We start from the raw sequence: 27713 nt of genomic DNA on the forward strand, positions 1-27713 counted from the left end.
TTTTTCCTTTGGGACCAAGTAGAATGAACTCAATATTCTTCAATATGAAATCCCTTAACATACTTAAAGACTTCTCACTTCTCTCATTTCCTCTTCCACTATCCCACAAATCATAACTTCTGATTGCAACTGGAAGTAAATGTTAAGAAAAGTCTGTTCTATTGGAAACCACTGAAAGTTTCTATTTGTATTGGAAAGGTACCAGAATGAGAGACCATATGAATAGCTGAACTACAAAATATAATCCTGGTTTAATGTAGATTTTCAATGTAGACAGCTTAAAATGGGAATAGGAAAAGGGAAGGGAAGAGTTAAAACATCCCTGGAACTAAAAACATGGCTAATGTATGGATGGGGCCTGTCAACAGAAAGGTGTCTGCAATTGTAAAGGGAATTCTGATAAAATCCTTTCTTTTGTCTTTCTTTTGGTGGGAATGGAGGAATATGGAGAGCAGAAGGAAGGAGTTAGAGCTGAATTATTCAAATTATTGTTCTTATATTTGGCTTTATGGATCTGCATTTAAGTGTGGTAAAAACTCAGCAAAGAAATTAAGGAAACATTAGTTAGCAGTTTTCCAAGTTAGATTTGTTTTTGATAGTTCCCAAAGGACTCAGAAGTGACGAAGGTAATGACATTATTTTTTTTAAAGGCCATTGGGACACACAAGAACCAGTTCCTTTGACATACGTTGTGAAAAAATTCTTTGAAATGTTAATAAAAATCACTCAATTTGGAATAATTTTGGCAGGAAAACTATAAGAGTTACTGGAAAGTAAGAAAGAAAAAAGATCCCAAATTTAAAATTTATTTATATTTTTACATGAAAGATGAAAATTTTTAACTTAGAGGTTACTGCTAAATAAAAGTAGAAACCCAAGGACTACTTATTAATGAGAATATGAATTTTAGCCATGAACTGATTATATTTTCAAGGGCTGAAACTGATTACTAATGCAATATTTTAAGAACTATCTAAACCCCTGCCCTTATTACCTTTACTCCCATTTATCTTGTTCATGAAAGCTAGTCATCTCAGAAACTATTTGTTGACCTACTTAAGTTTTCAATAACACTTCACTGGGAATTGGGAACTTTATTAAAGTTTCCTTAACTGGAGAGAAAAAGGATAACTTTTAAAAATCAGCAACATTGGAAGAGAAGAAGGCAGAATAATCAAGAAAAAAATTATGAAAGAATATTGCTTTGAGGAACTACCTGGTTACTATCATGAAGTAGGTATTAAAATTTATCCACAGCCTTCTCTGGGTAACCCCTTTTCACAATGAAAAGGTTCTATCAGAGAATCCTCAATCTGTTGCTAAACAGGACTCCAATCATCCATGAAAGTAAAACTCCTCAAACAAGGAAAAGAAGGCCTAGAGAGTTAAGTGACTAATCCAAAATTATATGGTTAGTAATCTTATGGGAGAGTCAGTCTACAGATAGTCCTTCTGACAAGGGACAGACCCTAAAACGCTGTCTAAAACTTCTTGAAGGAGAGATTCTCCTTAAATCCTGGCCTCTGTAAAAGACCCTGCTCAAGGGAAACAGGACAAACAGCTTCATTCTGTTATCTAGGTGGGGCTGGTTGAGTCCCAGAGCTGGAGAATTACAACCCTACTGAATTAAAGATTAGCCCAGAAACTCATTCAATTCCAAGATTTTCCAGTTCAGACCACACCCAGCCCCCATCAAGAGCAACCCCCAGTTTGTAGTCAAAGCTTATAAAATGAGCAAACTCAGTCCTTGCAGAGGACCTAACATGCCAAGAAACGTCTCCCTGACATAGCAGCAACCTCCTCCCGCTGAAATGATACTCTCTTTCAGAGTTACCCTCTTTTTATCTTCCTTATCTATTTCCTTAATAAGACTTTATACCTCTCTGTTGGGATTTCTCTGCTAGAAATTCTCTATCTCTCTGCCAGCACTCCTCCACTAGAAACTTTATATCTCTCTGCCAGGACCTTGCCACTGAGGAATTCAGTCTTTCTATTCATGCACAGCAAAGGCTGACTTCCCAAAGCCATAACTTCTTTTTGCCAGTGTAGCTTTTTGGGTTGGTAAATTCCTTTACGAAGGACCTCTGAGCCACCAGAATAGGGTTACCATAACTCCCTACCATGAGCCAAATTTTAGGAGGATTCAGAGGAACCAAACCTCTTCATTTGATTCCCTGACACCCCAACTTGCCATTAACCTCATCATTCAATTCTCTGACCACCAGGAACCCTAATCTTACCATTTCCAACCAATAAATTGAAATAAACGTTCTTCCCCTCTGGACCACACTTTGGGGATGAGTTTTAAATGAGTTAGGATTTAATTTTGCTTTAGGAAAGAGTCATGGAGATTAGTCAACACGTTCTTGAATGATACAAGATCCGAGTAAAGTGAAACACTATTTTGTTGTTGCTTTTTAAAGCAAGCTTTTCTTGGACTTCTTTTCTAAGTTCTTTAAGTGATTTTTCTAAAGAAGGGGTCTACCTTGAGACATTGTTGATTCTGCTTCAAGTTTGATAGACAATAGTCATTTAGCAAGCATTTATTAAATACCTGTTATTGTTCCAGATACTCTATTAAGGACTGGGAATACCAAAAACAAACAAACAAACAAAAAAAACAAACAAAAAAAAAAAACACAAAACAAAGCAAAATAAAACAAAACAGCAACCCAGTCCTAAAAGAGCTCCTGGAACCTATGGGTGGTAAAAACTCAAATAAAATTAAGTAAGAAAGAAAAATTTAGATCCTCTTTTTGTTTTAAGTACTTAAATATGAGCATGGGTAGAGGGCAGCAGCTGCAACTAATTTCCCTAAGGCCTTCCTTGCTTTCATGTAAGAGCAGTCTTATATGGAAAGGCTTCTAATGTGGGCATTTGCAAATTAACCCTCCTTATACTTTATTTTCAGTATCTTATAGTGTTTGGAGAACTGAGGAACTTTTCAGTTTGTGAGATTTTATAGGTGGGGCTAGTTGACAATTTGAGCACAGTCATGGGATTCAATTTTAAAATGGGAATAAAAATAACATCTAGTTTCCAGGGGTGTGAGAATGAAATAAAATAACATTTGTTAGATGTTTTGCAAATTTTAACGTACTATGTATTCCTATATGTCTACATATCCTTCCCTGTAAGTCCAAAAGTATACTTCATTCTGTACTTCCTTGATGATTACACCAGCTACAGTTGCTCCAAATGAACAATCAACGAATACAAAGGTGCCTGATTTTGTGAGACTTAGTTTATCCTATTAGTAACTATATCTTATTGAATTGGTTGAAGGCATATCACACACTCCACTTAAAGTCTGGGTAAAATAATGTTAAATGCTGCTTCCAGAACTTGCTATTTAAATATTTATGTGTTTTACCATATACCTACAGTATGAAAGGCTTGTGTTTTCTTGTCTGGTTAAAGCTACTGTTTTCTTCCTGGAAATTAATTTGAATCTTCCTTTTGGGGGTCCAGTTTTATGCTATGGGCTCATCCTTTCTTATGTTTCTACTCTCTGGTTAAATCTGAATTAAACTTATCATTAGCCAACCTGCTGTTCCTGCCTTTAAGAAAATTTCCCCTGATTTGAGAAGGTTGCTACCTGAAGCAACAATATAGATTGTACCTCACAGCCACTGAAGGGCTATATCCTGAACTTCTGGCTTTCTCACAGACAATACTTTATCCTTAAGGTTTATTTGACACAGTGAATAGAATGTCAGGCCTGTAGTCAGGAAGACCTGAATTCAAGTCTGAATTCCTGTACTTACTAGCTATGTGATCCTAGGACAGACACTTAATACTATTGTTCTCAGTTTCCTCATCTATAAAATGATCTGGAATGGAAATAGCAGACTACTCCAGTATCTTTGCTAAGAAAATCTCACAGGTCTTGCCAAGGAAAGAGAAGAAATGACAGGTCCACTGAAATCAGTGACAAAAGGTTATTTGGCATATCAGAATTAGTTGCACCAATGATAATAAATTTCCAGCCATACTTCTTCTTAAGTCATTTCACTATCAAAGGTGTGTGTATCATAATAATGAGTTTTAAGAAATTGACACCAACTTAAAGGTATCCATGTTTTGACAAACTTTTCCTCCCCCTGATTCTACCTTCTCTTATATTTCTGCACTCTTTCCCTTTATCTGGATAGCAGGCAAGCTGTTCTTGGCCAAAGATCTTGGTCTTGTTATACAGAATCATATGAATGACTGTTTCTTCTTCACTGCTTCATTTGTCCTTCTTCAAAATGATAAATTCCATGTCTTTCTTTCTTCTTTTTCTCACTCAAAGCTTAGTAATTCTTCCTCAAATCTTTTCTCCAACATTCTCTTTGACATCTTTGTCTCTTCCAACTCATTTTTACTTTGTTAGCTCTGAAAGGTCTCTCCTTTTTCCTCTCTTCATTGGTGAGAGAAAATATGATGAGAGCAGAATAGTAGCATAGGTGGCACATAGTTGCATAAAAAGGGAAAGGCTAAGTTTTGAAGAGAATGATTTGACAAAATAAGTATTTGTGACATTCACCTCAAAAGTCTTGAAGAAATGTCCACAAGGCTCCTTCAAAATACCCAAAATTCCTATCTATTTTTGCCAATCAAAAGACAGAAGAGTTATGAAGTACACTAATTAAATACATTATTTAATTTTAAACATTCTTGAGGGTAAATTTTTATAAAGAAATATATTCAAAAATACTTTTTGAACTTATAGCTGGTAGAATTAAAATGTTAAATTTGGAGATACTAATTTTCTAAATTTAGACCTTATCATTATTCCTTTGTGAAAGGTAAGTAAACACTGAATTTTAGTCATCTTAAATTCCTGTCAGACCCCTTTATGTTTGGATCTACTACAGAAGGAAGGTGTCAAAAGAAATGAAACTCTATGGAGTATCTAGGGAATGTAAATATTTCTCTTTCTCTGCCCCAAGGATTTGTTTGCCCACATTTTGACAGTCCATGAAATCTTTGACACTGAGACCTGTCAAATATTAACAACTTTGCACTCTGCCAAACTGACTCATCATTTAGACTTTTATCTTAAAAAAAGAAAGAGAACTTTCATGTCGATCACTCAATCCAAAATTCCAAAAAAAAAAAAAAAATGAATTGATTTAAATATCTTTTTCAACCTAGTTTATTTTGTTTCTGAGGCTTAATTTCAATCTATAAGGCTTTTTGAAAATGCCAACAAGATTATAGTAACAGAATATAAATTACTGAAAAGGGTATTGTTTTTGTTGATTGAATATGATTATGGAACCAGGAAACTATTTCAATTTCATTCTAATACACACTCTTATTACCTTATATTTAATACTATTTGCATCAATTTTGTGGAGTTGTCAGTATACAGACTTTCACAAACACAGATTCTACAGCATTTTATTATTATTATTATTGCTATTATTCTCACTGTTAGTCCATTGTTTTGAGCAGGAATTTCCAGGGACTTCCAATGGCTTTTTATATCAACCTTGAACTCTTCTGCCTGAATTTTAAAAGACCATTCACCAATCTTCCTTCTCATCTTCCCCTAGCTTTCTTCAAGGGCCTGCTAAAAACCTAGCCTTTATAGGAAGCCTTTTGCAATCTCTTTAAATTTTAGTGTTTTCCTTTTATTGATTATTTCCAATTCTGGTATATATCCCATTATTATGTGGTTATTTTCATATTCTCCATTAGGCTGTAACAGCAGGGATAGTCATTTGCTTTTCTTTTTATCAGTAGTGCTTAGCATAGTACCTGACATAGTGCCCTTAATAAATGCTTATTTTACTGACATTTTATTTACTTAGTTTCTTTTTTATTTTTTTCTTCCATTTCTTCCCCCTTCCATCTCTAATAATTACTCTCCACTAAAATCTGAAGCCTTGAAATTCTGGTTAGGTGACTGTGAGACAAAGAATTTGTTAGTTTTCAACAATGGAACCTTTAAGCACACTCTCTTGGAATAATCTTCTCTATCTAAATTATTACTTAATTTCTCTCTCTTTTTTAAAATAGAAAAGAAAAAAAGAAAAATCTACTACAAAATTCAAATAAATGAAGACTTCCTTGATTGACAATTTCATTCAATACTTTCTTCTAACAAACTATGTATAATACAGTTGTAATATATTCTTCTAACTATGAAGTACCCAGGGGTAGCATATAGAGAGTTGGTCTCAGAATCAGGAAGAGCAAGGTTAAAATTCTGTCATAGCACATACTGACAAATGACCCTGGGCAAGTCACTTAATCTTTATGTATCCCTAAGCAATGCTCTAAAAATATAAACTGCAGTGCAGTAGAGGACATTTTTTCATTGGAACTCCCCTATATCAATTTGCATTAACTATTCCTATTCATCCATACAAAAATGCTGCCTTTTAAGTCTTAGTTGAATGGTTTCTTCTTTCAAGAGACTTTAAAATATTTTCTACTTATTTTGCTGCTAGCAGCTTACAGATAAACTAGCATATGGTGAAAAGTTAGTAAATATTTTGGCTTTCTGCTGAATATGAGTTACTTGTTCATCTAATAAAACTAGCAATAAGATTCTGAAAGCTTTTATGGTTCCAATGATTTAATTCTACAATTTCTATGTGAAGTATATATATCAGTGTTGATCATAAAAAATTGTTTTTTTTATTTAAAAATATAGCTAATCAGTAATTAAGGAATAGGAATAAGTAATGAATAGTTTCATTAGTTACGATTCAAATTTTATAATATTTTTGGATAAAGATGTGGATATGAAATTCCTTTCATTTTAAAAATGATATGGAGTAGAGTATTTAGATAAACTTTCTACTCAAATATGGAACATATTCTGATAACTGGAAATAATAAACTTTGAACTTTGTCAGTTATTTAAAAATTTACTATCATGTTTGCATTGTCAGTTATTTAAAAACTGCCTATCACATTTGCATTACCCATTCTAAAGGAAGTCATATTTCATAAGATTTGTCCCTCACATTTTAAATTGAGTAGATGAGATAATTATCCTGATTCTCCTATTTCAGCAATACAAGAAGAATAAGTCTTCCTCATAAAGTCAAAATCTTTCTTTGAATATATTCTTGTAAGAGAGATTTTTGGGGCACATTTTCTAAATATCAAATCAGAACATTGGTTACTTAGAAGGTTTATGTTACCAGAATTCTAATCTATTGAGAAGCAAGAATTTGCTATATGTTTTCTTTTTCTATTAAGTATTTTCATTATGGATGAGAATGAAGAAAAGTGAAATGTTACTTAAAACCCACCTAAAATAATATATAAAACAAAATATTTTTTTTTCTGTAGAGACCTGTCATTTTATTAATATACTAAGCTCACTGTATGAAAATGCTTTCCCTCCAAAAGAACTGAAATTTAGGATTATAGAATCATAGATTTAGAGTTAGAAAAATCTTATACGCTAATGATTATCTTTAGTACTAGGTCCCTGAGAGATTGAATGAACTGCCTATAATCACACATGATATCCAAAAGTAAGACCAAAAAAAAGTCACACTACTAAAAGAAAATCTAAAATTATTTTAGGAAATTATTTATAAATATTATTATAGTAAAAGAAAACTAGATTACTACTTCATTTTTCTGTTTGTATTGATCTTAGAATGATAATTTACAAATCTCTAAAGACATATAGTTCACCATAAGCATAAATGTATGTGGGCACATTTTTGTGCCTGGGTAAAACCTACATCTTGATTCGACATATCCCAATAAGGTCGTTCTCCATAAGACATTACTTCCCACATGACTATTCCATAGCTCCATACATCACTGGCAGATGTAAATTTCCGGTACTGGATAGCTTCTGGGGCTGTCCACCTTACTGGGATTTTCCCACCCTATTTTAAAGAGAGATTATCAATTAATTATATATAATTATGTATATGTAACATATCCATTGCATTATGTCAATAAATAAATATTTATTAAAAGCCTGCTATGTGCCGGGTACTTTGCCAAGTGTTGGGAAATAAAAGATAGTTTTTATTCGCAAAAATCTTATAATCTAAAGCTAGAGACAACAAGTAGATAAATATGTACAAATGGGCTATAGATAGCATAAATAGAAAAACAATTTAAAAAGGGAAGGCATTAAAATTAAAAGAAGGTAGAAAAGGTTTTCCATAAAAGGAATTTTGTTTGGAACTCAAATAAAGTCAAGCAGAGAAAGAGCATTCCATTTATGGCAGATAGCAAAAGAAAATGCCTAGAGCCAAAAGGAGAGGGTCTTGTTCATGAAGCAGCAAGGAATTTGTTTTATTGAAGAATATTTGATGAGGTGTATGTAACAACACTTAAAAGGTACATGGGGCAGATTAGGAAGGGCTTTAAATCCTGGAGGTTATTGAGAGTCACTGGCATTTCCTGAGGATGAAGGGGTAGGGTTAGACCTGTGCTTTGGAAAAATGATTCTGTTGGTTGAATGGAGGAAGGACTGGGGTGGGAAGAACTATAATATAAATAGAGTTAGAATACTATTTGTTATAATGTGGAATAAAATATGTGAGTTATGTCTTCCTGGCAGGAGTGTTTTGCAGGAAAAATTAAATGATATATATGAAGATACTCTGGAAATGGCTAGAATGATTTCAACATTATTGAGGAAAATTAAAGTCACATTCCATTAGAGAGGAAGTACAGTGTATTGGACAGAGAGTTGAATTTAGAGCCAAAAAGATCTAAGTTCAAATCCTACCTCTAACATATACTGACAGTGTAATACTGGGTAAATCATTTAATCTCTAACTGACCTAGACAAATCTCTTAAAGTTATTAAGAAAATGCCTATCTCTATTGATAGAGGGATTTTCCTCATCCAGGATTCCCTCCACCAATGAAATGAAATCAGAGTTCCAATACCTATTTCTATTTTCCTATTACAATAGAGGATATTTTAAGTACACGTGATTTATTGGCATGTATATGACATTTTTTTAGATATCACTATAAAATATGATGAACATGTTTCTGAGTCCAAAATCACTTGGCCTGTTATAGAGTAAATGTATTGCTAAGCAATCTATTATTTCTCCAAAACAAGGGAAGCTCCATTATTTTAAAAGTTTTTGTCTTGCACTTTGATCTTGCATTTCTAGAGTTCTATAAAAATTATTATTGTCACATTATAATTTTTAAATAATTTCAAATAGTGGGAAAATGTTGAATATACATGCAGAATGCAAAAGAAAGAGCACAATAACACATTAAAAAAATTCTTACAGTAGTTGTATAGACAGCTTCTGGATCATCTTCTATAACTCGGGACAGCCCAAAATCTGACACTTTGCAAACAAGATTACTGTTGACAAGGATATTACGGGCTGCAAGATCCCGATGAACATATCCCATATCAGCCAAATATCTCATTCCAGCAGCAATCCCTCTCAGCATCCCTACAAGCTGAATGACTGTAAATTGTCCATCATGTTTCTGCAGTAAAGACAAGAGTTGAAATCTAGTTAACTCGACTGATGGAGAAAATGTCATCATGGGATATTTTCTATATACTAACCCATCTCCCCTAGTCAGAGAGGAGCAATTAATTATTTATTGAATTCCCATATCATATTAGACACTTGTAAAAGGATAAACTTAAGAGATTATCAAATATATAGACTGTATCCAGATAGCACAGAACATAATGGGAATTTGCCAGTCACCTAGTCACTGTCATAAATGTCAATAGCCAAGGCAGATAATTAAAACTGAAAAAATCCACCATGAAGAAAGTCACAACCAAACATAAAAGCTATTAGAAAAATGCTGTTCTGGAGAAATAGACACAAATACTCAAAAAGTATAAAGGAGATGCACAAAGACCAATATTATCTTATATTTCTCATGCCTATCCCAAAAAAGATGGTTTGAATTATAGTAATTTTATTCAAATACACATATTAATTTTTTATTGACAATTCTTACTTTATAATTGTATAATGCTTTAAGGATAATTCATTGAAAGAGAAAAGAAGGAAGTTCTGGTTGGTTTCTAACTAAGCCCTGTTCTCAGCCTCAAATGGAAGTGGGAGGTAATGACGGTGATTAGATCGGACTATTTCTTATTGTTTATAAGGCTGGCCCTCTAGAGATCTGTGGCAAAAATGGGTTTAAGGGAATTAGGATCTGGAACAGTCTCTGTGTTCTATAGCCTATAGGCCTGGCATGTATTCCTAATCCGAGATATTTATAGTCCTATGATTTCTTCTTTTAGGGCATGAGTTGTGGGGTGACTGAAGATGAAGGACCACCTCTGGGTTGTACAGGCTAATGCTAAATAAAAGGGGGGAAATCTAAAAATAGTGCAGAAGTTTATAGTGCAGAAGTTTAGTAGAATAAAAAGAGCCCTGAAATTGCTGTCAGAAGACCCAAGTTTGAGTGCCAGTTCTATCACTTACTAAATATGTAGTAGAATGAGGCAAATCACTTAACTGCCTGGGATTCAGTGTTTAACATCTGTAAAGGCAGGATAATGATACTTACAGTTCATACTTCACACTACTGGGTCAGCAGTGTTATAAGAAAAGCACTTTAAAAATTTCAAAACAAGTACATGAATGTCAGCTATTGTTATTGTAACAATTTTAGTTTCTAAAAGTTCTTAAGCTCACGTGGTGGTCAGAAAAAGAAATACAAGAATACTGTCAAGGGCTCTCTTAGCTGCAGAGCTGATTGCATGACATGGGAAACACTGATATAGGACTGCCCAGCATGTACCCTCATCAGAGAAAATGCTGTTCTCTGTGAGGAAAAAAAAATTGAAGTAGCTCAGAAAAAACTTAAGATGCAAAGTTAGAGAATCTACCCCAAAATGTTCATATGGGCTATTTGTGCACAACCTGTGGCAGAATCTTCCAATCTCATACTGGTCTGATCAACCACAGTCAGATATATTGTAACTTGATTCTAACATAGTGATGTCCTTTTAGTGCTCTTTGAGAATAAAGGACAGCAACCGATATTTTTAATACTTGATCATGTACAAATACTAGGTGATAGAGTCCACTTGACCTGGAGTCAAATCTGCTCTTAGAGATTTTCTTACTAGGTATGTGACACTTGTAAACTCATTTAGCTTGCCCAATTTAGTTTCCCCAATCTATGAAATGGGTATAATAGTAACACCTATTTTCTTGGGTTGTTTTAAGGATAAAATAGGAAATACTTTAAAAACTCTTTGTAAAGCTTAAAGTGATATATAAAGGCTAGCTATTATTATTGTTTATTGCCATAAAAGAGAATTCTGCCTACCATTCTATTCTGTACTTGAAAGCTGACATTCATGTACATATTGAGACTGACGGCATGTAATTGTGATTAAAAAGTCAGAAATTATTTAGAATTTATTTATGAAACAAACCACATAACATTAAATTATTTTAAATAGTTTGTACAGCATTTTTTCATTTTCTGCCTTGCCTTTATATGTTGTCAGGATAACCAAAAACACTCCATAGTCATACTGTGGTTTCTACCAGAAATCACTGCATTGTTTTGTCACTTTTCTCATCTTCTTAGAACTTCTCCTGTATTCTATTTTAGATATCTTTATTATTACTTTCACCAACTTGAACTAATGAAATGCTACGTTTTTGCATTTGTTCATGTGTCTCCTTATAGGTATCTGTTCTTAACTTCAATATCTAACAATAATGAAAACCACTTTTGCTTTATTTACCACATTGTATAACTTAAAGTTTAAGGTTGTCTTGTCCCCTGATGTTTAATCTGATTTAGTTCATATACATTCTCGATTTGTTCATGTTTACAATGTTCATATTTTATACTGCAAAAAAAAATAGTTTATGACATTCAGCCAGTAGTATGCACAGTCTATTTTGAAATTGTGTGAATTTTAAGTTACTTACCCTAAGAAATGCATCGAGAGCTCCATTTTCCATGTATTCTATTACAATCATGACTGGTTTCCCTAAAAAGCAAAGGGATGGCAGTGAAGAAATAGTAGAAATTGAGAAACTATAGCCTATGTTGGAAGTGCCACTGTGTGGATACATATTGGTGAATAAAGCACAAGTTGCTCTTTTTAGCATTGAATAGCTGAGATATAAATGATTCTAATGCCTCCAGCACTGTTACTAAATTCTAATAAGTCTTTAAATGTCTGCATGGAGCATGGTCATGATTCACAAAATTAAACCATACAAATCAAAATGTCAATATGTTCTCTTGATTCCTGCTGTGAGAACAGAACTCCGAGAAAGTGACACTTTAGATAATATGTACAGACCTAAGAAAGTACATCTTTTATTTTTGTATGACCTTTTTTTAATAAAGTGAAAGTAAACACTGTATATGCATGTATGTAGATACATAATTACAGGTGTCTAAATGTACAATACAAAATATCTTTATTTCTTAATCATGCATGCTCCTTTCCTATTGTTCTCCTTCAGGATGTAGCATAAAATAGATATTGTTTTAATTAGACATCAAGAGAAGATCCATTAAAAGAATGCAAAAACGTTTGCAATTTGGATTTCTGATTATGCATACAGCAAAGCTATTTTTGTCATTCAGTCCATTAGTCAAATAAAAATGTAAGCAGTACTTACCCCTTGTGACAACCCCTTCTAAATGAACAACATTAGGGTGGTCAAACTGCCCCATGATGCTTGCCTCACATAAAAAATCTCGTCTTTGTTTTTCTGTATAACCAACTTTCAGGGTCTTTATGGCTACTGCAACATCTCTCTTCCCTGGGAGTTTCAAGCGGCCACTGCAGACTTCTCCAAACTCTCCTGAGGTAAAACAGTAGGCAGATACATGTAAATTGCAACTCATTCCATGTCACATTCACTCTTGCAAAGTAAATGGAGCAAACTTCTAAATCACATATTTTCCCATAAAGCAGCTATTTCTATTCAATAGCTTTGCAAAGCTGTCTAAGTTACAATGGACATCATCCCTGCTGCTGGCTGATTTTATCCTCAGGTCTGAAAGTAACGCAAACACAATGAAGCCATTTGTGAAATGGAAGGTGTGAATTAAATCAAACATAAAGTGATTTTAAAAAGAGGGACATTTTTGTCCACTCAAACAACCTCACTAGCCTAGCCTAATCTATGTGATGGTTCCTTATCTGATATAAATAATGGGTTATTTAGAAAACCTTGGGGTTTATTTAAGGTTGAATCTTTAGACTGGATGCTGGTTGTATAAGAATCCAATAATATAAGAGGAACTATGAACACTGTCATTGTCACTACTTTTTCCACCCACCCAAAGCTAAAACCTAAAGATCTTTACAAAAAAGCCTATAATTCATGTGTGCAGCTTATGCCAGACATGAGGATCCTGGTTTCAAGGTATCTATTTTTTTCATGAAATAACAGTTACCTAAGAAAATTAAAGGGATTTTTTTCATTTTTAAATAGTTAATAATGAATTTCGTTATATACCTTGAACAATAAAAATACTATTAATATTCTTGTGCACACATGAAACAGTTTCAAAATGTGAAGTCTTCAGAAGATGGTGGATGTTCAAAGAAGTAAATTAAATTTATAACCCTGACAAATATAATTAGGGACTTTTGGGCTTTTTTTAAAAATGTGCCACCAAATTGTTTCCTGAACTACAAGTAGCAGTTACTTTTTCATCATCTATAACAACATCAGTGGTTTTTAAGCTAACAGAAGAGCAAAAGTATCTGAGCTTTTTGTGTCACATGGTTCACTTTCTTAAGATTTTTATAAGTGCAGGTTCATTGCTCCCAACAGCTTCAGTAAATGCAAAAGTTCTATACGTGAGGCATAATTATTTGCCTGTCATTATGATGTATGACTTTCGATCTTGGCTAAATGGAACAGCTGAATAAGGAAGCCACAACAGCCTTACCTGCGCCAATCACACGCTCAATTTTAATACAAGAGGCATCTAGCTCCTTGGCGAATTGATGGACAGCTCTATTTGGGTCCTCATAGGTTTCAGGGTCAATGTAGGTTTTGGTGCCTGGAAATTTAACTGTAATGATGTAAGAAAGCATGACTGTGATGAAGCAAAGCACTTATTGTGCAGTCAGCCCAGGAATTTCATTATGCAGAGTGCTCCTTGGAACAGTGAGCTTGCAGCCACACCACCTGATTCAGAGCAGTTTTAACAGACTACTTCAGTATGCTGGAGATATAGGCAAGATTGGGATCCAGCTCAAACAGGGCTAAACTGCATCCTTTTCCTAGTGAATGAAAAAAAAAAAAGATATCCTCCAAAATATTCTGGCAAGCTTCTTATCTGATTTGGTGACTATTCAGATTCCCTGCTATCACGGCATACTTTGCCATATTGTGAATGTCTTCTCCATGTCCCTGATGCCTTGAAATTGGCTCAGGCACATTTTGGTAATTCCAAAAAAAAATTTCAAAAACGAAAAAACGAAAAAAAGAAAAAAGTAGCAGGCAAAATGCCTATAACATGAAAATGAAGAAATTTAACTCAAAGTCCATTTACTTCTTTGACAGCAATACTAAAATAATTTAGACATTTTCCTTTTGCTTTTTGGTTTATTTGTATATAAAAAAGTTCAACCACTCTTGACATTTACATAAAATTAATACAAGATGCTAGTGGCTGTGATTACAGAATCAAAGAGGTATACACAAAAGACATACTTTGTACTCTAGCTTCAAGGGCAATTGAGGCCAGATATACAGAGCACAAAGTAAAGTGGATGGCTGGGCAAATGACAAGAGAATTCAGGCTGCACCTTGGATCTGGTGACCGGGTATCAGAAATGGGGGATTTTGGAGGGGAGCACCATGGAATACAATTCCAGTGATTTTCTGTCACAAGGTTCTAGCAGATCTTAATTGTTACATAGAAGGAAGCTCTTGTCCTCCTTAAAATCAGCCATATTTTAAACCACATAGGGCTTCAGGGATAAAAATCATCTTTAAATCATACCCAGTACATGCAGGTAACAAATAACGATTGTGACAAGTTTAAATTGAATCCATTCATAATCATGTGTTCCCAATCTAAGAGTTTGATTAAAGATGTAGATAAAAATGATTGGCATATTGTTTGGTCAGCTGATGCAATGGGAAAAAAAATTATGTCAGAACTTAAACAGTACTTCCATTGTTTAAGGAAGCATCAGAACAATCTTTTAATTAAAGCTTAATGCTTTGAAAATAATGTATTTCCATACATATCATACCACAACTTAAGTGTGTTTATGTCATCAAATGATATTAAGCATTTATTAAGTTCCTTGAATATTGTAGGTGCTTAATAAATGCTTGTGGAATTGAATTGTTTGATATTTAAAAAAGGATAAAAGCATAATGAAAAATGAAATAGAAACATATAAAGAAAAGAATGGAATAATTTTGAAACTCTAGGTTTTTTCTCATGGAATTGATTGTTTATCCAAATTTGATTATTATATATTTTTTTGCTGCAGTTTATAGAACTGACAGATGTTCATTTGTCACTAAAGCTGAACAACAAAAATAAAATAAGAAGAAAAGAGGAAGACAAGAAGCAGAGAGAGGATAGAAAGAGATAAGAGAGAAGAAGCAGGAGGACAGGGAGAAAGGGGGAGAGAGAGAAAGAGAGAGAGGGGAAGAAAACAATAGGTTAACCTCCTATATTGTGTTTTCAGGCAGGTAGATGGAGAATGAGCCATCCTCTCTCTTTTTTCTTTCTTTCTTTCTTTCTTTCTTTCTTTCTTTCTTTCTTTCTTTCTTTCTTTCTTTCTTTCTTTCTTTCTTTCTTTCTTTCTTTCCTTTCCTTTTTTTTTTTTTTTTTTCTATAAGGGGCCTGAGCCTACATTGGAATTAACCCTCTGCATCTCAAATGGTTCTCTGATGGTTCTTCATTCAAGTTCTCATAAAACATTTTGACAGGCCAAAGCTATTTTGGCATACCAACATGAAATATTGCTGGCTTGAATTCGAAGACATTGTAAGATGAAAATGGTAGGAGGAAACAAAATGTAAATTAGAATTGCTTCACTTAAAACTCCTCCATTGTATTTATAACTTTAAATGTAGCACTTGGGGCCATGGAAAGTTAAGAGTTTGAAATAAAAGACTGGACATTCTATTAAATCCAGTGCTCTAAAACCCAGTAAAATGATTGCTTTCAAGTTGCTGTGAAAATCAAATCTGGTGTCTTAGCACATAGGAAAATTGTATATACATGAAAAGAATGAAAAGATACCAACTTGTAAATAGCTGGTGACCCCAGTGCTGTACTTTGTCCCCACTTTGGATACAGTCATCAGAGTAAATTCAACGCCAGAATTTCCATCCAGTGATCCTGAACAAGTATTCTCTAAAAAGGAGTGATTTACAAATATCCTAAGCCATCAATAATATTGTATGCTCACTGCTCTGGCAGAATTTTTTCTGGTTATTGGATTGGAAGTAACTGGGTGTACTGAATCAAATTAGAAAGAAAGGACTGACACAATCCCTTAGTATCAGTTTTTTGGTCTCAAATATAAGTGTGGGTAGTTTTAAACTGATTTCCACTTTCAATGAAAGTTTAAATATTTGAAAACCAGCATCATTAACATTCTGGGCTGTCAATGAAAACTGTTACTTTGTAGCAATCTCATTTTACCTATGTTTGAAGGAAATAAACATAATTGGGTTTTCTTAGTCCAAAACTGAATGTCAAATGTGAAATAAATGAATGGCATTAAAATATTAAAACTGGGTGATGACAACTCAGCACATGGTGTTTAGGCAACTGTTGGAACTCCAATTTTACCTTAACTTCAAAATGCAATATCATAAGGAAACAAATTGAAATGCATTGTGTAAGTGATACCTTATTACTATTTTCCTTTTCTAAGTATTTTGAAAACTATTTGTTGAGAAGTGAGAACCCTCATTCTATTTGTGTGGCACTGATAATCACAAGTCAGATATGAAAGGACCTATTTTATCATGCTCTCTTTTCTATAAACAGTATGAAATGTATGATACATAAAAACTGAGATATTTTTATTTTGATACTCTCTTTAATTTCTGGAATACTGTTGACCATGTTCTTTCCAGTTATACAGGTCAGGGAGAAAAGTGTTCTTTTGTCTTTCCTAAGTGTTACCTATTTTAAAGAAAATTCAAATACAAGAATTTAAGAATAAGAAGTCATTTCAGAGTTGGCTTGAGGATCAAAGTCTACTTGGGAGAGGGTGATCTGAAAATCAAACCAATAAAAAATTTTTAAGTATCTAATATATGTCAAAGACTTGGGATGGGATGGGGGAGAGGATACAATTAAAAAGAATAAAGTGACAATTTATGTTTCCATTATACAGTAGCCACAACTCTTTTCAGACATCAATTATTAGAAGCTAAACTTTAATGTGTAAGTATATAATACTGGTTTGTTTGTTTTTTTCCTAAAGAGAAAGAATGCCAATTATGGGAGAATAACTGATCTAACAAGTAAAAACTCATATATTTAAAGGGATTAGATGAACAGCATCAAAATTTTCAGTTTTTTGGAAATCATTAATTCCTTGATGCAAATACTAGATGTTACATTAGGTTCTCACTCCTTTATAGTGACCCTAAGAAACTTACATGGCATAATCTTATTAAATACCATCACACAACTTAAAACCCAATATCTAAAATAAAAAGCAATGGAAGATGTCATTTTATGCTACTTCTTTGAGATCTGCCTTTTTTGCCATTATCACCAGCCAAGCAGTATAAAACAAGATTAAAACTAGTAAGGGCAAATAATTAAATGATATAGCTATTATTTTATTAAAATAAAAGAAGACCCTGACCTTCTATTTAAAAAATAAATAAAATTAGTTGGTGTCAAAACTGAAATGAATTATATGATGTGCTTTATTGGCATACTTTTATTTTTTTTCTGGATAAATCAGTATTTATAGATAGTCTTATTTCCCATGGTTACTATTGCCCAGACTGTCTATATATCTAATTAAAGATTTTAAATGATCTACTAGCAAAATAGGATGACAAATTCTTGGCCCAGAATTTAAAAGTACCCAAAACTTATTGAGTTCAAAGATATATAAATTTTATGGTATGAAAAGTGTCCTGGGATAATATAGTGAGTGATATAGAAATATGAGCTTTTAAAATAAGATATCTATATCTATATCTATATATCTCAAAAACACAAAGAAAAGTAATTATGTACCTTATTTTTCCTGTACACTAGATACATTTCATATGATATCAGTAATATAAGGTTTACAATAGCAAGAACAGAGAGCATTCTTGACCAGCTTAGCATTATTTGTGGGGGTGACATGGTGACCCCATGTTTCCTAGTGAGGAGCTTGCCTGAGGAAAGTCACTTGGCCAGGCAGCTATCAATTATAAGATCTCATGGGGAATCATTAGGATGGTGTGACATACTTAGGCAAAACACCACAGAAGGAAAGAATGCCAAAGAAAAATAACCACATAACTTACAAGTGCATTAAATCCTAAAGAATGAAAAATGTTTATTTCAGTATACATTTTATTTGTTTTTCAACTGCAGCATGCATTTTTTCATTCCAAATTTTCCATTTAAATGCTCTTAAAGCATTCATTTAAAGCTTTTAATTTAAAATCAAGCATGATGCTTTAGTATTTTTTCCATGTAATTATTACCACTAATCAATTCTCTATTATAATTTGGCTATGTATTAATAAAGAAAAGCCAAACACTTACAATGAAAGTAAAGCTCTTCATCTCCTTCTTGGTCAGCTTTGCTATAACCACAGTGCCTAAAAAAAGGGAGGGAAGGAAAATTTTTAGGATCCAATATGGAGATTTTACTTTAGATATTTATTTTTCAAATAGCCATTTCTTATTTAAGGATGACAAAACTTCCAAAAAATAAAATCTAAAAAAATTCAAATAATGTACATTTTTTCATCTATTGACAAGAAAATTAAATTAAGAAAACCAAATCTCCCACATTATATAAAATGTGTCTAATGATACAGAGTTAATTCTATTAAGAAAAATGAATTTATTACATCATATTAATGTTCAAAGATCTGAGACTCAAAGAAATAAAAGTTTGATTTTAGTTCTCCAAATGAATGATCATTCCAAATTTTTCAAGTGAAAAGCAGAATCATTTTAAATTTAGCATTAGACTCACATTTTCAAATACTATTGCTTAACTTCAAGAATAACATAGTTTTCCTAGGTTTGCATTGGATATGCAAAAAAAAAAAAAAAAAACCTGAAGGCAATCAAATTAGTGCAAAAACTTATAGAAGACATATTCTCCCACATAAACAAAAAAACAAACAAAAATGAAACAAAACAAAAAACTAAAACCCAAAATAAACATGGGTTCAAACTATTTTTCTGTGTTGAATGCATGCATTTTATGTTGCTATAATGAGGAACATTTTCATTATGATTTAATAATTCTCATATGTCAGAATCTAACAAGTTACAGATCTGTCTAGCTCAGAAAAGACCAAACTAGTTAAGCTAGAAATGTGAACAACTGTATACTATACCTTCTTCCAATGATGAAGCCAAATACCATGAAGACCAGAATGATGGTTCCTGCCACAGCAACCACAGCTATGATAATTACAGGATTCTGTTCACTGGACACAGCCGTGGCTGTAAAAAAAAGATAAAAAATAGCAGAGGATAACTCAAAACTATGTAGAAGCACAGGTTAGGTTAAATAAATTTTTATAAAGTAAGAATCAGTCTATTTACTTGTCTATGATAAAGAAGTTCTTAACCTGGGGCTTAGGATCTATGAACTTTTCTCTTTCTTTTTTTTTTTTTTAACTTCCTAAAACTATTTTGATATAATCACTTTCTTTGTAATCATATATATTTTAAAATGTTATTCTGAGAAGAGATCCCATAAGCTTCAACAGATTGTCAAAGGGGTGTCTGACATGATATTAGATACTTTTAAAAAGATTATAAAATTTAAAGATAGAGAAACAGCAGAGATATATAGATTTGCCATTAATTTTTTTTGACAGGTTAAAAGCTAAAGAATCTAAACTATCTTATTGAATACGTGTACAGATTCTGAATGTTATAAAGATTAAGGGACCCAGGTTCTAAATTTAATTCTGCTGTTGGCTCACTGTGTGAATAAGAACATACCATTTTGCCCCTCTTTGTTTTGTTAGAGCACCATGCCTAGATTCAGGAAGTCCTGGGTTCAAATATGACTCTCTGTGCAACCCTTGGCAAGTCACTTAACCCTATTAGCATGAGTTTCCTCATCTGTAAAATAAGCTAGAGAAGAAAATGGCAAACTACTCCTTTATCTTTACTAAGAAAAAGGACTGAACAACCACAAAAATGATTTCCCACTGGTCCAATGAGAACATAGCAATTTCTATAGTCATTATGAGTTAGTTATTTCAAAAAAAAATTTCTAAATCATTTATGGATATATGAGATAATTTTATTTTTTGATCATAACTGTAAAGCAATAAAGCCTCAACACATTTAAGATTTATCATAATTCACAAAAGCATTTTGACCGAAATTTACCCTACATTTTAAAAAAGTGAAATGATAGTAAACAACATTTCAGGAGAAAATACAGCCTAACAGATTTTTTTCCTCTCAAAGCATTCTTAAAGAGAGTTTACAAGTCTTCATTTTAATTAAAATGTAAATTTACAAATCAAGGATAACTGTATAGCAGAATGGATATTGGAAGATACCTAGATACTTGAATTCCAATCCTGATTCTGTTATTAACAAACTCTGTGACCTTAGAAAAATAATTGTCTTTTTTGGGGATTAGTTTTCTTATCTATAAAATTAATGAATGTAGATGATTCCTGAAGTTACTTCTAACTCTGTGTTCATATGACCCTTTAAAAGAGGTGCAGCAGGAAGATCTTTTAAGATACTTTGTATTAAATAAAATTAAATTATTATTTGCACTTTTTCACAATCCTAAAACACTAAATTTCCAACAATGTTGGTTTCTCTTTCTCCGGCTCCCCCAAATGGATTAACTTTTTCTTTTCTTTTTTGCTGTGTTCATTTAAGTTAGGTTAGCTTAGATAAGGCAACCTTTTCAATAAGCATTTATTCAGTGCTTGCTATACTTCGAGCACTGTATTTGGCATGGAAATGAAAAAGGCAAAAATTAAAAGAGGAACAGCATGATGATCATATTTTTCTTTTTTTATTCTAAATATCCAGTCCTCATTGAAATAATGAGCAACAATAAACTTCATATACCCATCAGAGACACATAAAACAATAACTGATAAATGCTCATCCCATTTTAAGATACAGTTTACAAGTAATTCCTTATAATTTGCAATGCTATGAAAATGAACATGACTTTTTCCTGAAGCAAATAACATCTGTACTCTGCAAGGCAGAGTGAATGGAAAATCCTTTACCCTCTCTGGGGGAACAAAAGACTGTCTCCAGATAGGACAGGAGTAGTATATTATATGTAATCTTACCACAGTGGGGAGCATAAAGTTCTTTCTATTGCCTGCCCCCCCCCCCCCTTTTCTTGAAAGTGTGATTCATTTACATGCTCCGACTTTGTGGACTGCCATTATCTGAGGTCAGGTTGCCACACACTGGCAACAGGTATATACCCTGATTGAAAAATACATCAAACAGTGAAAACATCTTTCAACCCTGGTCTAGACACAGTTTCTTAACTAAGGTCATTATATATGCTTTAATTCAGCACCTGCTGCTTTACTCCATTTCTTCCCCCTCCTTCCTTCCCCAGGGAACTGAGGAGAAAAACACAACTGTTTAAGCTTTAATCTCTGAATTATAACCTATTGTTAAATAACTGATCAAAGACAGCTTTCAAGTTTTTGGTGTGTTTTCCTCCCTCTTTCTTAATCTGCCTCTTGAAATATATTTTAAGGAAAATGGAAAAGCTCTGTTCATGTGGATGGAAAGATTTATACATATATGGGTGGAAATAATTTTCCACAAATCAGATTGTGTCCCATGAGTCTAATTCTCTGCTTGTCTTAGGTTCAATACTCTCATTAGCTCCAGAAACAGGCTCCAATGAGGGATCTGGACTAAGATAAATGGCAAATTGGAATTTGTGTGTCTTTGTTTATTCTTTTCTATATATAGCTAATGCTGAGAAGTTTGGAAAAAAGGTCTCTCAGCATCACTCACTTTTTAAATCAAGCATAAATATGAATTTCAATCTTTCCATATTCAACACTAGTGTCAAAAATTACAACCTATTTCATCACAAATTGAATTTGGAAAGGAAGTTTGGGATGTAGTGATATTGCCTAATTTATGATCACAACCATCATTTTGTTATATACATGTTAAACTTTTATGCTTTTCCCCTAGGCAGGTTGACAAAGTGACTGTTGTAATTATTCTGATTAACAGATAAGATGTTATATACAAATACAATGCTCAGGTTCCCAGATTTCAAAGCAATCAAAAGGAAAGAAGGAAGGAAGGAGCTAAGGAAGGAGGGAAGGAAGAAGGAAGGAGGAAAAGAAGGAAGGAAGAAGAAGGGAAGGAGAGAAGGAAGAAAGCTATATGAGCACAATTTGTTTTTTCTTTGATCATAACACATTGAGATCTTGAAAGGTTACAGGGTGATTAATATAAATACCAATCGTCCCTTTTCACTAATGTAAATGTAAAAGGCTGTGAAACATAAGACCATAGATTTTAAAGCTAGAAGGAACTTTACTGGCCATCTAAGTCCAATCTTATCATTTTGCAATGAGCAAACTGAGGCTCAGAAAAGTTGTCACTTGCCCAAAATCTAATGAGGGATAAAGGAAGGAACTGAAATCAAATTAATTTGACCTTCTCTTTAATTATTCTATAATATAAAGAATATCAATTAATGTTAGAATTTGAAGTTATTTACTTTGGTTATTATTTAATTTAATTTCCCATTTTACAGATGAACAGAGATTTAAAGAAGTGAAGTGATTTGTCCAACATCAAGGACCAGGTAATACCATTAATGGTATCAAGACCTCCACTTTCTTGATTTGCTATGAAATTTTCTCTGTTGCAGCTGCCCCCGAGATGCTTCTTAAATATAAACTTGTGATGCCAACTTATTGGTTTTTCATTTGTTTCATGAAAGTAGCACACAATGTTCCAAAAAATCTATTTGAGCTTTCAACTGACTAGTTAAAAAAAAAAAAAAGAAAGAAACCAACAACAACATTTCCACTTCTGCTTTAGGCAAAGTTGCCTGGTCAAAGCAAAATGTTTCTGATAGCAAGCATGTAGTAAGCAACAAAGACTTCCAGGGCATATACCTGGATCAATACATATTTAACCAATCAATTTCTCCTTGAATACTACTGTACAGTGAGAAAGATATTCTGAAGGATTAACCTGAAATGTTACAACATCCAGTATTATTTAAAAACCAAAAGGTTCAACTATACTAAGCCTATTGCATTTATTAAAACAGAGAAACAAAAATTATTTTAGAAAGCAAAACCAAGAACAATTCCCAATTACCACCAAGATAAAGTTTAATTAACTACATGCTTACCCTAGTCTCTAAACAAATACATTTAAAAATTCTTTTAACTATAAGTAAATCAATAAGTATTATAAATATAAGCAAAATATTATTTTAATAAAACATTTTTGAATTTCCTCTTAAATTAGAAATTGTGAGAAACAGCTGCAATCACAAAAAATATAAAAAAGAACTTTACTTTTTCTTGACTAGGTGAGGCACTTATTAAAAGGGTAGCAGCATGCTGAAATTTGGAGCTTTGATGAAGATATGATAGAATGAATTGTCAAAAGTGATAAAAGTTAGATTGCAGTAATCTTTTATTTTACAAGAGTCATACAAACCTATTTTCAAAATGTTTTTAATAATTGCTGTAGTATCCAAACATATGAATTCTCTACCCATCTATTGAAATAAAGAAACAATGATTCCCCCCTTAAAATGAATCAGATATGGATCTTCATATCAAATTAGATTGTCTGCCTCTATATATGACAATTTTCCATGTTTGTTTTGTCTTGCCTAAAATTTTGTCTTTATAATTTCTATTTCAAATTTATTTTAAAAATGTTTTTGTTTCTTGGCCATATTTTGTAACGACTATAAAAGGCTCAGGAGACCATTACTAATTAGCCATTCTTAGTGAACAACATGATTAACAAAATCAGCAGAATAAATTTATAAGTTAAGGATTAAATATATTTCCCAGACATACTCCATCATATTCTACAAAAATAGAATAGATTAAAACAAAAAGTGAGCAATATAAATAACATTGATTTTAAATATTTTTAATTCTTTAATTTTCATGAAAATCAAAATCAAGATTCACATATTATTTACCAGAGTACTAAGAATGTCTATACATATTTTAACATGTAAAAGCTTAGGCAGCTTCTGTAACAACATGTCCACAGGAACAGTTTCTGTGATTTCACTGATATAGTGAACTCAAATATACTCATAGAGAAATAATAAAATTTTGAGTTCCTCTTTTGTAAAGGCTCAACAGAAGCATCTTCCTTCAATAATAACCAACTCTCTCCATCCTGCTGCCTCAAAAACCTGAACCATGAACTTTAGCTCAGGATAATTCATAAAACAGAGGGATAACAGCTAAGTTCCCTCATATTCCTTCCTTACACAATTCACAGCACCAATGTCCTTATTCCTAATTTCCAGACAAGATAGTAACCCTCAATCCCTATCAACTATATAAATTATTATGAAAGGATCAATTTTGATTGCTCATTATTGTGTAGCATACATATACTATCTAGTGGAAAGTACTGTTATTTTTCCGAATGATTTAGGTTTTTTGCAATATGCAAAACTCTAGGTATTAATTATTCATTAGATGCTTTCCAAAATAAGTAGTGATTTAATTCTTTCAAAATTATATTTGTTACTGAAACAAATTTTAGTAAAGAAAAGATTACAGTTCAATCTCAGCACTGGTATTTCTGGGCTACCTTGGGTAAATCATTTCATTTTCTTGACCCTTATCTTCCCTATCTATAAAATGAGATTTTAAACTTGATATAACTACATGTATTCTAAAATGCTTAAATAAATGGATTCAATGATAAAAAGATTTAAATGCATCTATTTTTAATATTGTAATCTGGGGTTAATATTGGTTTTGTGATGTGGAAGATAATCTACTCATCTCCTTTTGTAAGGTATCTAAAACATTGCAGTCCACAGAGTTAATGGAACTACTACCACATGTGCCATATATGCTTCAGTAAAGAGGCTAGAGGTCAGGCTGAAATATTGGAATAATGTCTCCTTGTTGCTTCATTCTCATCTATAATGGCCATGGATTATAACAATGACCCATGTATGTTCAGGATATCAATCCCACACTGAACAGCTAGTTTGATACCTTCAGTCAAAGGATATGAAGTTTTATGATATAATCCTTATTCAAGGGAATCAGAGGTCCCATTTAAAAATAAGGGTTCCATTATGACTAAAGACTGATTCTAAGTCCCATTAGCCTATGGATGACATCTTATCTAATCATTAGATTCCATCTCTTCTCTCTCCATTTATACTCCTATACAGCAGACAAATTGATATTCCTGTAAGTCTGACAAATCACTTCCGTTACAGAAAGCTTCAGTAGGTCCATAGTACTTGAAATAGTGTGTGTACGTGTGTGTGTGTGTGTGTGTGTGTGTGTGTGTGTGTGTGTGTGTATTCAGCCTGGTATTTCTAGCCCATTACAATCTACTTTCAACCTATCTTTCCAGAATGAATTCATGTTGCTTCCTCCAAGTAGATTATAATTTCTGAGTGCAAGATTCTTTTCACTTAGTCTTTATACTTTACCACCTAGCACAGTGCCTACATTTTATATATAATATATATATATACATATATATATATAACTGAATTGAATATATCACCAAAAATTGATTACTATAATTACAAGAATTATCCACAAACATATATACAAAAAATCACAGACATTTCATAAAACAAAAGGTTGATCATTATACATGAAAACAAAGAGTCTATAAAAATTCTTCAGGCATGTTTCTGATTCCTGACCATAGGAACCATTTATCTGGTACTTTTTAAAATGCTACAAATTTAATATGTGTTCTATGCTTTGTATTCTTAGTACATTTATCTCTACATTTATCAAGACAAAGACTTTCTCTTCAGTAGGGAGAAACTTTATCTTCTTTTTTCCAATTTCCTTGAAAATTCTTCAATAATTCTGTCTTTTGAAATTCAGAACTTATTATTCCCTTTTCAAGAAAGGGAAGGCATTGTAATTATTTTGTTCCTAAGCTACTTTACATATCTTTTGAAAAGATACTGATACTACTGCTATTTTAAAACAGGTATGATTTATTGTACGAAACTAAAAATTTATCTTTGCCATATAAAAGTATATAATTTACTCTTCCAGTGGTGTCACAATACATTTGAAATTTTGTCTTCCTTTTTACTTTATAAAGACTATATATAAAAATGGTACAAATGAAAATTGATCCAGATCCTTACTACACATTAATCTTTAGAGATTGCATCTGACTTAGAGAGGGTCAGAATCCAAAGCATTGATGGTAATTACCTTCAAACATTTTACCTGTAGCTTCCTCTAGTGTAGCAACATCAAGCCTGGGACTGTAATTTCCATAACCAGCAGCAGTGAAAGCACGAATCTGGAAAACATACACTGTTCCTGGTTTCAGGTTATTAATGGAGGCTGAAGTGGACTTGGTTTTTACTGTCGAATAGGTTCGTTCCCTTTGATCCTAGAAACAATATTTACAGGGCATATTTAATTATTGTTGCAACCAGGCAATGTGACAACCAATTCTTGCCCATTTATTTCAATTTGCCGTATTGTTCTCATAAAGATTACACTGCACCCTGTGGAGTGTTACAACACGGCTGTTTCACTGAGGTGTTCCTAAGTTGATATAAAATGTAAATGACAAACACATGCTTTTAGTCATAAAATTCCTCAGAGAAAATGAGTACTTTATTCCAGTTATGAAGCCAAAACCAATCATAATTTTTTTGGGGGGGATGAGTGTTTTGAAGAAGGAATATTTAGGTATAAACAGACTTCAATTTTTCTGTGAGTTGAAACAAGGAAAAATGACTCTCAGTAGAAGGCCTTAAATCTAAATACAATTTTAATTTTTTTCTCCCTTAAATGTTAATAAATATTAATAAAATTTTCTTTGAACACAAAAATATTTTAGGAATCTTCCATTAGTAATTGATCTCTTTTTTATAAGTTTTAAAAAACAATTTTTAAGATTTGTTTTGGAATAAAATTACAAATAATACCAAGTAATCATTCACAAGTCCTTTCTAAGTATGCAAAGAAGTAAAAAGAAAATGAAAACTTTTTGCATGTGTCTTTCCTTTGGTTGTGTAGCTAGATACTAATTAGTGAAAAATGAATCCCTGAAAGTAGTAAACTTATTCAAATTCATACAACCTATTTCTTTTTGGCCAGAACTACCATATTTTACTTGACATGATTATAATTTTGAATTGTACAAATTCAAATACATCTGATCATTTGATCAGGTTCATTATTTGTACTAATTGAGACCTAGCTATTTAATGGAAGAAAAAAATTACTTAAAAATCTACTTCATTTAATTAGTTGATCAATCAAGTTTTGTTTTTTTTTTTTTTTTTTTGAAGCTGAGTCTATTTCACCTAGACTGGAAGTATAATAGTCATTTATGGTCCTGGACTC

At 32.5% G+C, this 27713-nt stretch overlaps 1 protein-coding gene across 5 annotated transcripts in view; it reads right to left on the bottom strand.

Moving 5' to 3' along the window:
• The window catches only part of EPHA7 (EPH receptor A7), a 212993-nt gene that overhangs the window by 9752 nt on the left and 175528 nt on the right, over positions 1-27713 (bottom strand). Inside the window, exons 7-14 of one of the 5 annotated variants that reach the window (XM_051997408.1) lie at positions 26565-26748; positions 19494-19602; positions 18685-18740; positions 13867-13980; positions 12582-12767; positions 11877-11938; positions 9232-9441; positions 7701-7850 (exon numbers count right to left, since the gene is read on the bottom strand). In XM_051997408.1, the coding sequence (XP_051853368.1) occupies positions 7701-7850; positions 9232-9441; positions 11877-11938; positions 12582-12767; positions 13867-13980; positions 18685-18740; positions 19494-19602; positions 26565-26748 (1071 nt within the window). Of the gene's footprint in view, positions 1-7700; positions 7851-9231; positions 9442-11876; positions 11939-12581; positions 12768-13866; positions 13993-14027; positions 15467-18684; positions 18741-19493; positions 19603-26564; positions 26749-27713 lie in introns of those variants that run through there. The other 4 variants (XM_051997407.1, XM_051997410.1, XM_051997409.1 and 1 more) reach the window with 4 other exon arrangements.

The sequence above is a fragment of the Antechinus flavipes genome, chromosome 4 (genome assembly GCF_016432865.1).
Source record: "Antechinus flavipes isolate AdamAnt ecotype Samford, QLD, Australia chromosome 4, AdamAnt_v2, whole genome shotgun sequence".
In the NCBI taxonomy this organism is placed as follows: domain Eukaryota; kingdom Metazoa; phylum Chordata; class Mammalia; order Dasyuromorphia; family Dasyuridae; genus Antechinus; species Antechinus flavipes.